This window comes from Pundamilia nyererei, unplaced genomic scaffold (genome assembly GCF_000239375.1).
Source record: "Pundamilia nyererei isolate P.nyererei 1_Seehausen unplaced genomic scaffold, PunNye1.0 scaffold00039, whole genome shotgun sequence".
NCBI lineage: Eukaryota > Metazoa > Chordata > Actinopteri > Cichliformes > Cichlidae > Pundamilia > Pundamilia nyererei.
In genome coordinates, this window is record NW_005187440.1 from 2,421,782 (window position 1) to 2,439,124 (window position 17,343).

Consider the following 17,343-nt stretch of genomic DNA (forward strand, 5'->3'; position numbering starts at 1 on the left):
AGACAAATACAGACATTCAGGAAGACGGCTGAGATGCTGGCACCTGCTTTGAGAGGCTCCGTGATATAAAAAAAAGAATCAAAAGGCTTTTTAACATTTACTTAATCTTAATCAGTCTTCAGTCATCACTTAAATTGGCACTGTAAGTTCTGTGGACGTGGAGCTGACATCCTAACTGCTTAAATGAGATCACACTGTGCTAACGCAAATATTATTGTAACACTGTAATTGCATTTTGAATAATATTGAGCAGCCGTTGCTGCTTTTATTCTCCTTGTATGATGCTGTTTGATGAATGCGTCAGGCTGACGTGATTGTATTAAGAGCCAATGGTGCTAAAGCGCTGTTAGTAACTCTGGGAAGCTAAAATCTTCATCAGATTGCAAAGCTGCAATAATATTGGACTGAAAAGGAAATGATGTTTTGTTATTCTTAGAAACCCCGTGTTACTAAACATGCAGTGTTTTTCTACACGTATGTTTACGCTGGTCTTTAAAATGAAATAGGCTTCGCACTATCAGAGTATGAGGTGCTCAGTGAATTCAGTGTCATTTGAAAGGTAGTCATAATCACAACTAAACTTCAGTTTATATAATGCTGCTGATTCTTTCATCGTGGTATACAGCAGTTCTGCAGGCTATAACAGTAAATGCTGCTGCCACCTCCTAGCAGAAGCTCTTGCTTGACTGCTGTGGCTGGGTAAAGTCAATTGTAAACACCAATCTGCTTGTCCTGTCATTACTTTAGATTTAATTAAAACCATAAAACTAGAAGCATATTCTTGCTAGCTTTGTGCAGTCACAGTTCATTAATGATACTGTAAAGGCCCGATCTCCTTTATCTGGACGTCTGTACAGCTAAAAGGATCTGCTCAGCAGATCTAGTGGGAGTGTGCAAAGTTAAAATAAAAAAAGATCAGAGAAGTAAGAAGGCACAATCCATGCAATGACTTAAAATCAGCGGGGAAAATGGGACTGATAAAAGGAAATCAATATGGTTGATCTGTTAAGACCCAAACATTTTAGCCCAGCTGCAGACTGAGCAACAACTCACTGACAGGTGAATAAAGACTGTTACAACAGTCAAGTCACAAAATGAAGGCATGAATAGCCTTTTTCAAAGTCTGTCGAGTAGAGAAATAGCCTCACCTTTTAAGTACACATGAAGCTAAAAGAGCCTAGCTTTAACAACAGCATTTATCTGTTTATCAAAAGGAAAAGAGCTGCTGCCAGTCATTCTCAGGTTCTTCACAGAGGTTTTGTTTGTTTGTTTTTTAAATAGATTTTTAAAGGTCCGAGTCCAGTGGGTGTCAGGTGCTCCAAAAAATCACTTCTGTTCATTTAAAGTAAGAAAAGTTAACGCAATCCATGTTTTCACACAGACCAGACAGTCTAGTAGGGTCTTCAGAAGAGCCACGGTTTTGCATTTTAAGCAGATAATTCTGTGAATTATCTGCATAACAGTAAAATGAAATATCATGTTTGTTTGTTTTTAGATTAAACTCAAGCAGAGCATATACAATGAAAACACAAAGTGGACCAAAAATGGATCCCTGAGGGACCCCACCTTAAAAGTGAAGCTGGTGAGGATGGTGCATACCCCACCCTAACTAGAACAATTCTGTCAGCTGAATAAGATTTTTAATAATTACAGAGCAATACTTTTATTTCTGACAGTGCTCAAACTGAGCAGTTAGAATATCATGCATATTGTAGATAAGGGTACTAATCTCTAAAGGGTCATTTAAAATTTAAAAAAATGCACAGACTAAAATACTTCTGTAACTCAGCTTCAATCTAATAGGAAGCTTAGCTTTTCGGTCTGAAGCTGATAACAGCTTTCTCCAGCACTTTAGTCAAAGTGAACTCATTAAATCACATCTCAAAAGAAGCAGCCCATTAGCAGACCTTTTAGTCTTTCTGTGTGCAATTTGAAGAACATACAAAAATTTTGAACATGCCATTTCTTTTTAATAAATATAAAATTTAGTAATGGCTGTCTCTACTTACAGCAATGAAAACAAGGCAAACTGCTCTGAAGGCTATTTTAGACCAGATCAGTGCAAGTGAAAATAAATGGGACAAATTTGCATGCCATCAAACCAACTCTTCTAAATGAGAAAAAGTAAACAAAGAGCACATTTGCCTACAGTTATAGATCAAAATTAATGCCCTAGGTTTTCTTGAGTTCAGTTAACAAGTTTAACAAATTAAAAACTTATGAAGACTCCAGTTTAAGTTCAGTTAATGCAGATTTTTAACACAGCACTTCAACTTCGTGTTTTAAAATCTCTATTACAGTGGCTACATAAAATGTAATTGTTCATCTTGAAGCGAGCTGAATGTTCCCGGCAGTTTATTTAATACAAAGTTACAGCTTAATATACAGAATTGATGGTGGCTTTGAAGGAACATTCAGGAGCTCCCCTAAATATTGCACTTAATTTGCTGCTCCTTCCTCAGTGGCCCACCCTGGCAAGACTGTGCTATATTGGTAATAATGTAGTAAGGCTGCAGCAAAAGGTAATGCTAACCCATGAACAGTGCATAGAGACATGGAGACAACATAGAGACAGGCAACAGGTCACACTCCTACATGAAATAAAACTGGAAGTTCTGTTGTTGATGTGCCACCCCAATATTTTTAGTGGCCCCCATATGGCCATGGTATGAAAAAAGTCTGGAGGCGCCCCTGCTTGTCACGATAGATAAGCGTGAACATGGACGTCTGTCCATTCACAGTGGCCAAATTTACATCCCTTAAGACTATAACCATGGTAAATACACAGAGCACCCCTTTGCCTGTATTTAGAGCCTTACAGAGCTGTTAGCAGGTTCATTTAATGGTAACAATGAATACTTAAATACAATGCAAAACCCACACTACAGCTCCAGATTTTAAAACCACAGTTTATTCATCTGTCTGTGTTTGCTCATAAACAAAGCACACCAGGAAGTCGTGCTTCACACAACGCAGTATATGTTTTTTGTTTTTATTTGATAAAATCACTTACTCCAGACTTTTTGGTTGTTTAAGTAGTACCACTATCTTGATTGCAATAAATGAGACATTGAATCATTTATTACAGTCCCCAAGGAATTTCAGATTATTGTTGATATGCTTGTTGCCTCTGACATGCTAAACATGGCTAAATGTTTCATTTATCATCTAATTTCCTGTCTTATTATAGCGGTGACTCATTTTTAACAGCAAAGTGACTCTTACATATTTTCTGTCAGTTTCATTTTTATGACTGCTTGCTTTGTTTCCACAATCACCTCTACTGAAGCTGCCCATGTTGTGCAATAATGTGTTTAAGGCCAACTTTATAAAGTTAAAAAAAAAACTCAAGCAAAAAAACATTGGTTGAAAATGTTGGTTTGCATGAACCATTCAATATTTTAAAAGGAATGCCAGCTCTACACCAATTTAAAGCTTGTGTATGTGTGTATCAAATGACTTTGAATGTGGGATCAAAAACAGAGCAAAAAGCATAGTTAGCAAACGGATTTGAGCAGCCATTCGGCTACGGTAAATGATAAAGGGGAGACATTAGTGGAGAAAATAGCTGGCGACAAGCAAACCAGTCGTGGAAATGGCTGAAAGCAGACTCTTAAAAGCTATGTGGGGTTTTTTAAATCATAAAAGCATCACGGTCCTATCCTTTGTTAGGTAGGTACTTTCAGCTGCCCCCTTATTTCCCATGAGGTCACCACAGCAGATGGATTGGTATATTTGATTTGACACATATTACACCAGATGTCTTTCCTCACACAACCCTGCCATTTATCCAGACTTAGGACACTAGGAACACATTAACTTGTGACCCCCTAAGGGTCGGCATGCGAGTTCTCAAACAAGGGATGTTTTGCATATTAGACCTATGTGTTAACTACTGCAACATGGAGCCACTGGACCGTAGCCTTTAGCTCGTGTACCACAGACCTCTTAACAATCTGGGTTTGTTTTGACTTTGAAATAGCTCACACAGTCACTATATTCAAACCCAGTAATGGCATAATTCCTCTGAAGTTGTGAAGATAAATCTAATACATCAAATGTGTCTCTAAGGGTCTCCTTTGAATTCAGTCCTTGAACTCTTATTTGATTGATCTGATTGGCTGATCTTACGTAGAAGCAACCAAGCAAATGTAAAACTTGACATGCTAATCCTCTCTTAGCTATGTGCTTAGCTATCAAACTGTTTCAACTACCCAGCTCATATATCAGCTTGTTTGTTTGTTTCATTTACTATGAGCTTCTCCTTTTAGCTGTTCCCTTCTTTCTACAGCAGTTCATCTCAGCCTATCCCTGGGATCCACCTCTCTCACATTAATATCCCCCTTCTCTACATCCATGAATCTTCTCTGTGGTATTCCTCTTTTCCTCCTGTCTGGAAGCTCCATATCCAATATCCTCTGTCCAGCATATCCACCATCCATCCTCTGTACCTCTGAGCCTGCTAGCCCTTCACCTCAGCTACGTTTTTGGTCTCTACCAGGTCTTGAGGGAATTTTTTTTCTCTTTAATTGCCGACTGCCTAGCTAAAGGCTAATCACCATTTAACCAAGCCTCTGCATGCCCTCCTTCAGTACATCAGTACATCCACGAATGGTCTCTGTCTGCATTTAAAAACTATAAATCAACTGATTCAGTTCTTATATATCCCAGTTCACTCCGTTAGCATAAATGTCAATCATACAGGATAACCTTATTGTTCTTACAGCTTTACAGGCATAAAATAATGAGAAAAAAATCATTTCCTGTTTAAAGAAATATAAATGAATTTTTTGTGTCTGCTGTTATTGTCAGGATCCATATGGCTCCAGTAATCCTAACAGGCAAGCTGGGTATAGGGTGAGATGCTAAACTAAAGGCAAAGAAGGACAATATCACTGTCTTTTGTGCTCCACTCACAACTGCTTAATAGGCTCATTGCTTTCAACGCCCAGCAATAATTGAGGCTGACTCAGACAAGCATATGTTTCAGAAGTTTTCAAAAAGACTTCTGTGATAAGGAGAATTATCTGAAACAATAAAAGCGAGGATGACAAAAATAACATCTTGAAAAAGCCCTTTCAGTTAACTGTGCAAACTCATGAAAATGTTTTACTTCTCTTCACACAGAGACAATGCAAATGTGACATTTTGTAGTTTTTTTTGTCTTTTTTTTTTCAGAAACATAATAACAGGCCTCTATAGAGGCATGCAGCAGCACAGTCAGTAGCTCCAAACAGCACACTGTGCATCAGCCTCCCATGGACCTGGCGGTCCCTTAAACACTGTTTCTTGTCTGCACTGTACCTACAGATTAACAGCGAAAATCATGCCTGGCTTACTTCTGCCCACTGCGTCCCGGGAACAAATAGGCTGAGCTATGTCAGCCTATTATGATTTAGTCCGTTTCATAACGCAGTGTTGACAGTTAGTGCAAAATACCCCGTTTGGAAAACAGATGGGATTTTATTGCTGTGTGCACATAACATAAATGGATGCAAATATAGCTTTTCCCACATCAACAGTCAGCCAGAAAAGAGCCGCAAAAAAGAGTCGTCACTGTGTGAACGCAGCATGAGACGGAAGTGGGTGTCACAGTGTACAACAAAACCTTGAGAAGTAGGTGTTGAGCTCAGAAGGGAAAGAAGAAAAAGTGATACCAATGGGTTTTTTTCTCAGCTTGAACCCAGATGTCCAGCACATTCGGATCCCTTATCTTATTTACACCATTTCTCAATCCTCAAAGTCACCTTTTGATTTCTAATCCTTGGTTTTCCTCTAAGCTTCTGTAGTCTTAACATTTTATTTCTGCTTTTTCCATAAATTCATCTCTTTTTTTGACCTTTACCTTTTCAACCTTTCCTTTGTTTGTCCTTTGTCAATTTGACTTTAACTCGTCCTTTCCGAAGACCTTTCAACTTTTGTCTCCTTTGATTAAATTAAACGATGGATCCTTTGAGGTTTTGCCCGGTGATTCCGCAGGTTATGAATAACACATTAGCGTAGAGATACAGGAACATGGAGACTTGATATTGCTTGACAAGACTCCATTCAGGGCAATATTCAAAGACCCGAGGGAAATGCACCTGATTTGTGGGATCCTTCTGGTTAAGCTAACAATTATGATGTCTATCTAACTACAAAGGAGTCCAAACAGACTGAAATGATCTAATAAAATGATAAATGTCACACAGTTTTTGTTTCAGTGGTTTTCTATCTAAGTGAGACTCATACAATATTGTTAAAGTGCTGAGAGTTATAAACAAGAACTGCCTGAGGCGTGCAATGCTCTCATTTCTGTTCTGTCCAGTTTCGTTTCAGTGGCTCGCTACATAAGAAGGCAGCAGTAGAAGTTCTTCTTTTCATGGTTCATGTTATGCAAATCAAGAATAAATGCTCACCCTCAAGCCTGAATTATGCAAAGCTGTAGAATTTCATGTCAAACAACATAGTTCACCTTTCTCTTGCCCTCTATTAGATTTCACATGCTTCGTTTCTCGCTGTTTTCATCTCTTTCCTACTCTACATCATTTTCATGGAGCTATTTCATCTTTACATTGCCTTCCCCTCAATTACTTTCTCTTATTCCTTCGTTACCACACTTACTGCATGCTCCATCTTTTCACCCCGGACAACCAAAATCTAATCTTGAGCTTCATCCCTTCTTGTCCTCCTTCCATTATTTAGGTCTGGTGGCCACAATAAAGGAACACATCACCAAGCCGACGGCAATGGCCCAGGGGCGAGTTGCGCACCTGATTGAATGGAAGGGTTGGGGTGGATGCGGTGAAGCCAGGGGAGGCGGAGGTGGATGGAGCGGGGCCTGGGGTAGAGGAGGCGGCGCCTGGGGGGGCATGGAGGCCGAGCTGCAGGAAGACGAACAGCTTTATTCCCAAATGACGGACGAGTTCAAAGAAGCTCGCTTCGCTGCAGGTGAGGCAGACGGATGAGTTTCATAGGAGGAAAAACAAGATGTTTTCTGTGGAGATAAAACGATGCTGTGATCCCTCCCAACATTGTTTTTGTGTGATTGGTTTGTGCCGAGGGAGCATCTACAAAAATCAATAACCTTTAGAACGTCTGATGACGGTGACTCAAACCTCGTGCACTTATTGAATTTCCCTCTTTTCTTTTTTTTTTGTCTTGTGGTGCTTTAAGAAAAACAACTGATCGACTTCTGAGAAGCGCAGCACGAAATGTGTTTGTTTGGCTTGTGTCTCGCAGGTGTTGCGGAGCAGTTTGCCCTGGCTGAGGCAGCCATGAACGTGTGGTCCATGAGCGACAACACAGAGCAGCCGTCCACCAGCTTACAAGGTTGGTGTCTCCTTTATCGGCATTTCATTTTTGTTTTTCATGCTGCGAACGTGGCCGATCCATCGTGTCTGAATACAAATGAACCAAATGCATTCATTTCTTTTATAACGGTCTCCGTCTGGGTTTGATTAATTATTATCCCAAAGTCATAATTTTACCTTCAAGTCGTTGCTTTAATGTTGACAATGGATTTTATTTGCAGACAGACATAAAAGATAAAAGAATGAATTTGTCTTTCACAACATACCTGATTTATAGCTGCATAGTGATGTAAGCTGCTCTGTTGTCTTCTTTATTTTGTTACTGCTGCTTTGGCATGGAGATTAATCTGTCCTCTATTAAATAAGAGCCATGAAAGAATCCAACTGACTGACAGTTACTTTACTTGACATCAAACGTCATCAGTGTGTCAGGATTTATTTTGTCTAGTAGTGGTGGAGATCTCAGAGGAACTGTTTATGCATGGTATTGGTATTTGTAGATATCTCACGTGTTGTTGTTCAGCCGAGGTTGTATTTATGTAGTTTGGATTATTTTTTGTGATGTTCTTACACATAAAACCTTAGAACAAAAAGAGAACGTGCTTTCTGTTTAGCATGACTCTTTGTCTTTTTTCTGTTAGCTGTTTTGTAAGGAAATTTAAAAAAAATTACTGCCTAAAATTCCAACTTAAAGGAAACTTCACCAACTGAAACGTCTCCTAATTGTCACAGTATGGAGTCATGCTTTGTTCCAGTTAGTTTCTGGTTACATTTTGGTGATTTCTAGGTCTAGGTGAACTTAGTGTGCAAATTGTTCTGATGTGCAAATTGCGGTTGAGGTAGTTTAGCTGTTCAGGAGTCTGATAGCAGTGGGGAAGAAGGAGTTGTTGAGTCGAGATGTTCTGGATTTCACACTTCTAAACAGTCCGTGCGAACAGTCTGTGTTGAGGGGTGTGTGGGGTCTCTAAGGATGGAGGCAGCTCTCCTCTGGACTCTGTGATGGTAGATGCTCTGCAGAGAGGGCAGCGGGGTCCTGGTGATCTTCTCTGCAGTTCTTGGCCGACGTCTCAAATTTCCTCAGCCTTTCCTTAGGTTTGTTCCCGTGCCTCCCACGTTTAGAGTGTAATGATTCAGTGTAGGTTTGGTTCTGTCTTCATGTTCATTCATCTGTTTCCCGGTCACATCTTTTGCTCCCTCTCTTCCTTATGTTCCGTCAATCTGCGTCTCAGTGTGAGTCTCTGGTTTCCTGTTTTATGGTGATAGTTCTGTGTGAGTGTATTTTGTTTTGCTTCCTCCCTGACTCGTCATGTCTGATTAGGTTCAGCTGTGTCTTCCTGTTGTGTATTCCCTGGTTACCCTCTGTGTATATAGTGTGTGTCTTCTGCTTTGTTCCCCGTCAGTTTATCTGTTAACTTTCCCATATCTCCCCGTGTTCCAAGTTCCTCATGTCTCAGGTATTCATGTGTTCCTGCTGTTCCTGGTTTTCGTGTATTTGGTTTTCCCACTTTAGGATTTTGTGATTAGTTTCTCATTCATCTGGTTTTTCATGTCTGGTTCCTGTTCTGTTCTTCGGCTTCAATAAAAGTTATGTCTTTTGTTATAATCCAGTTCAATTTCCACATTCCATGTAAAGACCTTCTTAAAAAGTCACAGCAACCTGTGATGACTCACTTGTTTGTGAAATCCAGATACTTTTTTTCCTTTTGTTTTTACAAAGCTACCATCTGACTGATACTGATACCCCTCCACAGCAGCACAGAGCCACTACCTGTCTCAGTTCCTGCTTGATGGTGGAAGCGTTGGCGTCCCTCAGCATCTGTACAGCATTCACACCCAGGTGTATGGCAACAACACTGCAGTCAACCTGATCCCCCCTCCACCACCACCAATCAGCTCCGCTTCCCTGATGTCCAACGCCCAGGACAGAGATCATCCTATTCAGGACAGAAGCACTGTGATTGCAGAAGCCGCTGTCCGCCACGTAGACAGCAGCTCCTTATCCGAGGACGATGTTTTTTACAACTAGGCTGTAAAAAAAGAAGTCTTGATGGCAATCTCTAAAATGAGCCTCGGTGTAAGGAGTCTCAACCACCAGCAACAAGCGAGAGGAGAAGTAAAGGCAGACATTTAATGTAAATGGCTTTTCTGAAAAGGTTCAGAAGACTCCGGATAGTATTTTCTTGAGAGCTAAGGCATATAGTTTTGTGAATGTACATAGTTCAACTGTGACATTAAAAAAAACATTTTTTATTCCATGTACATGAAGTAGTTATATAGAGCTGAACAGTCAAATGAAATATGCTGTAAATACCTTGATATAAAGTATGTTTTAATATATGTGATGAACAAGGCTGTCTTGTTTGTGTCGTGGTCTCTTTTCTTCTAACAGGTGAACTGAAGGAAAAGGTTTCGCTTATAAATTAAGGATTTCTCGTGTGAATAGAGAGGTGACGTAAGCACACATCCAATTATCCGAGTTTCAGCCGTGATTAGCCATAATTCACACTTTCCTGTCTGCGAGCTGAGAGCAGATGCAGGGAGCGGTGAGAGACGAGGAGAGCGTAGAAAAAACCGAGTGAGAAGAACACAGAATATACTGTGCAGCCGGTGTGTGTTTGAGAGGGAGAGAAGAGAGAGGAGAAAGGTGGTGTTGCTGTTTCCTGTCATGATGTTCTTTTAGCACAAGCTTACACAAAGTGAAGCTTTGCCGCGCGGCGTGCTGTGGCTATTCTGTTACCTCAGTGGCTGTGCACGGCTAGTGTGATCACATCCATCAACAAAGTCTTTAAGGAGTTTATTTATTACTGCAGTGCAGCAGCATCTAAAGTTAAATGTGACGCAGCTGAATGAAAGGTCACAAGTGTATGTTAGCAAGAGAAAAGTAAACAGAGGCTGTTTTTCAAAAGAGGGCCTCGGTCTAACAGTAGGACAAGGATAAAAAAAAGAAGTCCGAGATGGCAGCGTCCTGCAAAAGAAGAAGAGCGACTCCTCTGGGAGCTTATGTTTGACCACCAAACGTCTGCGACTGTGGCTGCTTTCGTTCATCGCAATCAGATTACCCATGTGCTAACTTGAAATGAATGGACAGCAAAATTGTTGGCTTGGGTTGATGATTTGGAATTGAATGCATGAGCAACTGAAAGGCTTCCAAGGGGGTTTTGGAAGTGGAGCCACTCAGACTCAGATCACAACAGAATTTAATGCACCAGTGGCCTGCAATTACCACTTGCGGCCACAGAGGCTCCTGAAAGCCAAAAAGTAATTTATTGCTTCAAAGAATTTCTTAAAGGATGACTCCAGTTTATTCATGTTTGCCGCTGGAGCTTGTTATTTTCTGCCCTTGTTCTCAACAATTACTTACATAGTTATTACACTGTCAGCATAACTGAAGAATGCCAGTGTCTTTTCCTTGTGGTAACTCTAGGAAGGATGTCCAAGTCACAAACTGTTACATTCAACACATAGCAGCTATAATTTTAAATTCAGGGGGCCTTCAGTGGGCAACAAGTTTATAAGATTCAGTCAAAATGTGTGAATAGGTTCGTGAAATTTAGGCACCTTACCTTGTTTGAATTTGGTGGATTTCCAGTTTCCTGTTTGTTGATCACTCCCTTGAAGTCTAGTTATGACTTCTGCTGTGCACTGTGCACTCAACAATTTCTCCTCAGACCTCAAATTTGTGCAGAGGAAAAGTGAAGTTATGTTTCAAATTGACCTGAATTTCACACGGAGGTGGGGATGAGAGAGCAAAGCAATTTTCTGCAGTTTTAGTGGAAAAGTCACTGTTCCCGAGCCCAAGGGCTTCGTGTTAGGCTGTCAGTGCAGAGTTGTAATATAACAGCCCAAAGAGGCTGAGGAAAAAAATTCAGCAGGAACGATCTGAACCTTGAGGTGTGGCAGCGTAATATATGGCACATGTGCAATGAAAAGGTCTTTTGGTCACATGAGCATAGAGGTCTGGCTCACATAAGTACAAATGCTCAGAACAGGACTTCTACTGAAAGGTTTAAAAATAGCAGCCATGCTGAAAACAGCCCAGGGGCTTACAGGAAGACCTTGAACCAAATTTAAATCAGGACAAGCTTTTTGATTTTACAACCCCAAGTCTGAAACTTCTGAACTTTCAAAATTACCTCTCATAGATACAAGTCACAGGAGAAATCATAGGTCAGTGTACCAAAGTAGTGCTGTGTGATACTGAAATGTTGGTATCGATTACTAATACCAACACCAATATCGCTACTTTGAACTTATAAATGCAGCTTATGAGTTGAAGCATCGATTTGCAAATTCTGAACACATTTTAACAAGTTAACACAATAAAACACAGCTTTCAGCTTTTCATCAGAATCCAAAATGGTAAATGGTAAAAGGCCTGTATTTGTATAGTGGTTTACTTAGTCCCTAAGGACCCCAAAGCGCTTTACACGCTCAGTCATCCACCCATTCACACACTGGTGATGGCAAGCTACATTGTAGCCACAGCCAGCCTGGGGCGCACTGACAGAGGCTGCCGGACCCTGGAACCACCAGTAGGCAACGGGTGAAGTGTCTTGCCCAAGGACACAACGACCGAGACTGTCCAAGCTGGGGCTCGAACCGGCAACCTTCCGATTACAGGACGAACTGCCAACTCTTGAGCCAAGACTTTATTTATCCCCAAGGGGCAATTATGTATTTTGAAACTTTTTTTGGAGATCTGAAATGTAAATGTGCCCATCTGGAAAGCACTTTGGATTAGCTTCTGTTGTTTAAATGTGCTGTGGGCTGTAAATAAAACAGACGTGACTGTCAAAGGTTCAGACATTTTTCATAGTGCATGTTTTGTTTAACACAATTCATTGGGCTACACACTGAACTTGGAGGATAGAAACAAAGTATCTTATCATATATTGGATTGATCCGCCCAGTTCTTTACCAAAGATACACTACACTGATCCCTTAAAAAATGCCATAAGCAAAAAATAAAAACAAAAACATTTGGGTGTATTTTCAAGGAAGCCTCATCTTGCAAAAAGACACCCCCCCCTCCCCCACCAAGGGAAAAAAAAAACATGGCTGCCCCTGGGTTATCATTTAAGATGCATGGTCACATAACTTTCAGTTGCGCCCCACAGGACCTAATATATACTGAACAGAGACTGACTGTTATTACTTGTATACATTTTAAAACTGTTTTTCTTCTTATTAGCACTGGTTAATATTCTTTGTGCTTACAATTTTACTGTGAGACAAAGTGCAAAGCAGTAAATGAGACTGTGTGCTATCTGCTTAATGGACGAGATCCTTCTAATTACAAAAATAAAAATGAAAGATAATAGGCTCTGATAAATGTTTTTCACAGGAGCTTGCAGGTGATAACAGTATAGTTTGGTGTGCAAATATTGTTAGAGAAATTACATCATTATTAAACACGTTGAGCTAATCAGGCAGAGACGGATACATGTTTATTTAAAATAAATTTTGATAGGATGTGCTGACGTGATGATGTCGCTGTGATGTCGCTCAGATTTCTTTGGCCAAGTCCTCTAATATCCTCTTCATCTGGAGGAGAAAAGGGAGAAGGAGGAAGAGATGGAGGTAAGGAACAAATGAGACTGCTTTGAATCCATAAGTAGCTATTTTCTCCCAGCGCCCTGCATAATTTTAACAAATCCATACAAGGACGTGGTCTCGTTTGCACAAGGTAAAGCTCATTTGAGGAACATGGGAATGTGACAAAAACGTGCATGTTGAAGGTAACATCTGTGCATGGGTGAAAGTACACAAAAACACTCCCTACCTCTGGCCACGTGATAAGCCCGACCAGCTTTCCTTCGTCTGCAACAAACAAGGTTTGGGATCCGAGTAAACTCAGTATACTGTGGGCCTGAGAACACGCAGAGGAAAAAAGGGTTAATGGAAGCAATTTCTCAGATGAGATCATAAATATTCATCTGACGTCCTGGAAACTGCAGGGTTTTTGTTGTTGTCGCTGTTTTGTTTCTTCCCCGCTGTTTTGTCAGATACGTTGCAAAGAAGACTTTTTTTAAAAATTATATGCCCTGTGGATGAGACTGTCTTTATCTTCACATATTTAAGTAACTGAGTGTTTAGAGTGTTTTTCAGCCATCTGTTGAATCTAATTTTAATTTGCTCTCATTTGGCCTCATTTTTTGTCTCTTCCAACTTATGAGAGAAATATCTTGCTCTTTATGTGCTAGGGTAATGTAATCCAACAGTATCTGTCCACTATCATTTGTTAACCCCTTAGCAGTCCAATTAGTCCCCTAAACCATCCAATGTACCGTGGGCGGTACGTCCGACTGCTAACAGGTTAAGCAGTGTAGTGGAGGTTATTATTTCTGAGAACAGCTGCCTTCTTATTAAAAAAAAAAAGTCTAGCAAGTCCCCCAAAATAATTGCATATTGTTGATCAGAAACACAAGGATTTGGGTTCGCTGTGTGCAATTCAAACATCTACTTCACTCTAATTGGCTACAAAGCTTTTTGTTTGAGTGTGCAGCGAGAGAGGGAGAGAGAGAGAGCACCAGTTAACAGGGCTTTTAACTGTTGGCACTTGGTTGCTGGTTGTTTGATTGGTTGGTTGGTTTGCTGTGGGTATAAAAATATTTTGCAGGAAAAAAGATGGTGACAGCAACAAGGAGCAGGCAATGCCAGAAGGTGGAGGAAGTGTAGTCTCCTGTTGCTGTAGCAGCCGATGAGTCAGTGAAGCACACGTGCCACAGCCTCTGCTACAACTTAAGGTTTTGTGAGGAAGGGAAGAGGATGCTTTTGCAACCCAGCAAGATAAACCCTCTGCGCAAGCTGCAAGTTCACCTGCCAGAGACAAACCTGAGCTCACAAAAGAGATTCATGATCTCATGAGTTTTGCTCCTTGCTTGAATAAAAGTGTTGTGCATTAAAAAAAAAGGTTTATTGTATTTATATTTGTGATCTAATCATCAAAAAAGTGAGATTTTCTGGCATTCTGACTGCATTCCTTTTAGGAGAACAACAGCAGAGTGGAGAGAGATGAAGAGTGTGGCAGATGGTTGAGGCACTCTAAGAGCTAGTGGAGAGGTTCAGATAGACAGAGATAAAGAGTTAACACAGTTCAGTTTATCCATTCAGAAAATTTGCTCATTACTTAAGAGAAGCAGGAGATGTGAGACCAGATAGGTCCATTTTCAGAGACAGACTGCATCAGTGTTTTACTCATATCTAAATATTTCAAAACTAAGCTAGCTCCAGTTGCTTTTATTTTCAATTTCAGTCTGTGCATAAATGGAATAAAACAGTGAATAAAACAGCTCATTAGTTATTAGCCATTTCCAACTGATTATGCTATGCTCTGCTAACTGCCTCCCGGTTTGTGCTTTGGAAAGTGTGCATCATCCTCCAGTTCTCAGAAAGTGATAAACAGGATTTCTTGCAATTGTTGGGCCAACTGTTGCTTTAAATCAATGACTGGTAACGCTGCCAGTTCCATTTAACAAAGAGCCCCTACCTCCTGAACAGTGTTGTGAGGTGATATCACGATGGAGGTTTGGTAAATGCAGCATCCTTCATCCAGATGTTTCTCCGGACTCTGCACACACACACGGTTTTCTATTGCTCATAAACATGAATCAGTAATTTGGAGTAAAATGCAACTGAAATATACAAAATCAAATGTTTATTTATTCAAATTATAATTGGTTAAGAAAAATATTCATGGTATAAACTCAAGTCAAGTAAATGCCTTGATTGGTTTTATATTGTGCTTGCATAACAACACTAGAAACTAGAAAATTTTAATGTAATTTTGTAATTACAATACAGTCAACATTTTGGGCAGACATTGTTTTGGAGTTTCACAGCTAAGCATGACCTGGAATTAATACCAGTAGGTTCCATTTTCTTGAAAAACTGATTTCCTACTTTTAACAGTTTATCGTAATCCTCTAAAAAAATAAAATAAAATAAAGTATTTTTCTGTGAATGGAAAATCCTTTAAAGTGGATGTGAGTTGTCATGAAACGAGCTCTTCCATCAGTTCGCAGTCCTGCCAGCACATCCTACTTCAATCATCTTTTTTTCCAGCTGTTTCACATTCAGTCAATGTCAAATGGATTGCACGGACACGCTCTTCTTTTTAAACGGCTGCTTTTAAAAAAAACCCTCAGTGAACTCTCTGTCTCCATTCAGCCTTTTCACCTCAGTCTTCCAGCGACGCAGGAACGTCAGCAGCTCTGATCGCAGGACAAACCCCAGCAAAATCTGCGACTCTTCAATAAAACAGAGGAGAGAAAAATCAATTTTCTTTGCCACAGTCGGTGCTGCAGTTTAAAGTGCGCACAGCTCTCTAGTGGCTTTGAGTCATCTGTTCCAAACACAAAAATTAATCCGTGCAACTGCTGCCGAAAGGCTCAGCTGCCCAATTGACTATTTTCTCATAATTGTCACCTTCTCGGGGAAGCACTTTTCTGAAGCTGTACTGCTGCAGCCTTTAAGATGGCTACAACTTTTCATCATTTTATTTTACTTTCAGTTGATCTTTGTGATGTCATACCTGTGCGTGCGCTTTAGACCAGCATGTATGTAAAATTTAAAAGCAATAAAATGAAGAAGAGATAATATAGGCAGACTATTGGAGTGAATTATGATCAAATACATTTGTCCGCTCACCGTAGGAGTCTACCACAGGGATTTGCATTTCAGTGCTGGTTCTGACAGCTTGCTCAGCCTCCACTGGCCCAGCTGCTTTCTGAAGCAGCACCGATTTCACCGCAACCTGTCCGACTGGTGTGGATGGAAGCCTGCAAGAGAGATGAATCGTGTCACACCTGGAGAAAAAGCAGCAGTGCTTAAATTAAATGATCAATTCTGAAATTGCATAATAGCGGCTGCCAAATGATAAACAGGAACGCATAAAGGAGAACTGCAATGCTCTGCTTTTACTGATGAATTTGGATCACTTCCACCCCTCATACTCAGGATGCATGTTGTATAAGAGCTGGTTGGAAGTCAGACAGTACAGCTGCTGCTGTCAGGGCAGTGATGTAGAAGACCTTTTGTTATTCCAACAACACTTCATCTGACAGACATAGGCTGATCCATGCGTTGTCTGAACTTACCAAAGTGGTGTCATGATATCTGTTAGTCCTGTGTGATACCGTCAATTTCGGCATCGATCTGATACCAAATAAATACAGGGTCAGTATTGCTGTTACTGAATAATTAGGTAACACGACAAAATACACTTTTCAGCCTTTATTTATTTTGAAACTGGGTTTCTGGCACTTTGGGTCAACTTCTGCTGCTTAAACGTGCTATAGGTTATAAATAAAATATATCTGAAAGTGTGACAGCATTAAGCATGAGAAAGCATTAGCCCTCTCAAGGCAGGCGTTGCCAATTTGCAACACTTAAAAACTAACAACCTGATTACCCCACATGCATATTTTATGAGTTTTTTTTTTTACTCAGAAGTACCACTGCAGGACTTGGTTGTGCATTAGCAACTAAAAACTTAATTTGAGCCTGAGGGTTAAGGGCTGATATCCTGTGTGGGTGGCAAACAGATGATGATCCAAGTATAGACACATAAATCTCTGTTAAATCTGAGTTCATTTGGATTTTCATTCTAATTACAGTTCTTAGCAGATATATGATTACTGACATTCATAGCCTCTGTGCCCAGTTTCCAGATATTGTTAGTGTGGGTTGTCATGATGAGTTTCTATTGTGTTTTTTGTGACTGACTTGGTTAAAAGATTAAATTCATTGTTGTGAGTGTTTTGATTCTGATGGTCGCCTGTGCTCCTGGGAATCGCCTGGTAATCAGTTGTAGGCGAGACAGGTTTGTTGATTGTTGATTGGTTAAAACGTCTTGATGCATTCTCAATCATCCAGGAAAATAAATCTCCAAAAATTGATTCTGTTCATCTGGACGTAGCGTTTTGTGGGAGAAACGTTTCGTCACTCATCCAAGTGACTTCTTCAGTCTCAGCTGACTGCAGGTTTCCCCAAATCTTATAAACATCCAGAACACCCTGGATTTCGTTGAGAAGGTGAGAGATGTCATTAT

General features: G+C 40.3%; 2 protein-coding genes across 2 annotated transcripts in view; one reads left to right on the top strand and one right to left on the bottom strand.

Annotated features, from left to right (window-relative positions):
• The window catches only part of fam131c (family with sequence similarity 131 member C), a 17,569-nt gene extending 7,947 nt beyond the window's left edge, over positions 1-9,622 (top strand). The window contains exons 5-7 of the mRNA XM_005730758.1: positions 6,685-6,930; positions 7,222-7,311; positions 9,044-9,622. Coding sequence (XP_005730815.1) covers positions 6,685-6,930; positions 7,222-7,311; positions 9,044-9,318 — 611 coding nt within the window. The 3' untranslated portion in view covers positions 9,319-9,622. The remainder of the gene's footprint in view (positions 1-6,684; positions 6,931-7,221; positions 7,312-9,043) is intronic.
• Positions 9,623-12,655: 3,033 nt separating this feature from the next.
• clcnk (chloride channel K) overlaps positions 12,656-17,343 on the bottom strand; it is a 19,432-nt gene continuing 14,744 nt past the window's right edge. Inside the window, 5 exon segments of the mRNA XM_005730759.1 lie at positions 12,656-12,836; positions 13,075-13,161; positions 14,782-14,862; positions 15,471-15,541; positions 15,942-16,072. Coding sequence (XP_005730816.1) covers positions 12,798-12,836; positions 13,075-13,161; positions 14,782-14,862; positions 15,471-15,541; positions 15,942-16,072 — 409 coding nt within the window. The 3' untranslated portion in view covers positions 12,656-12,797.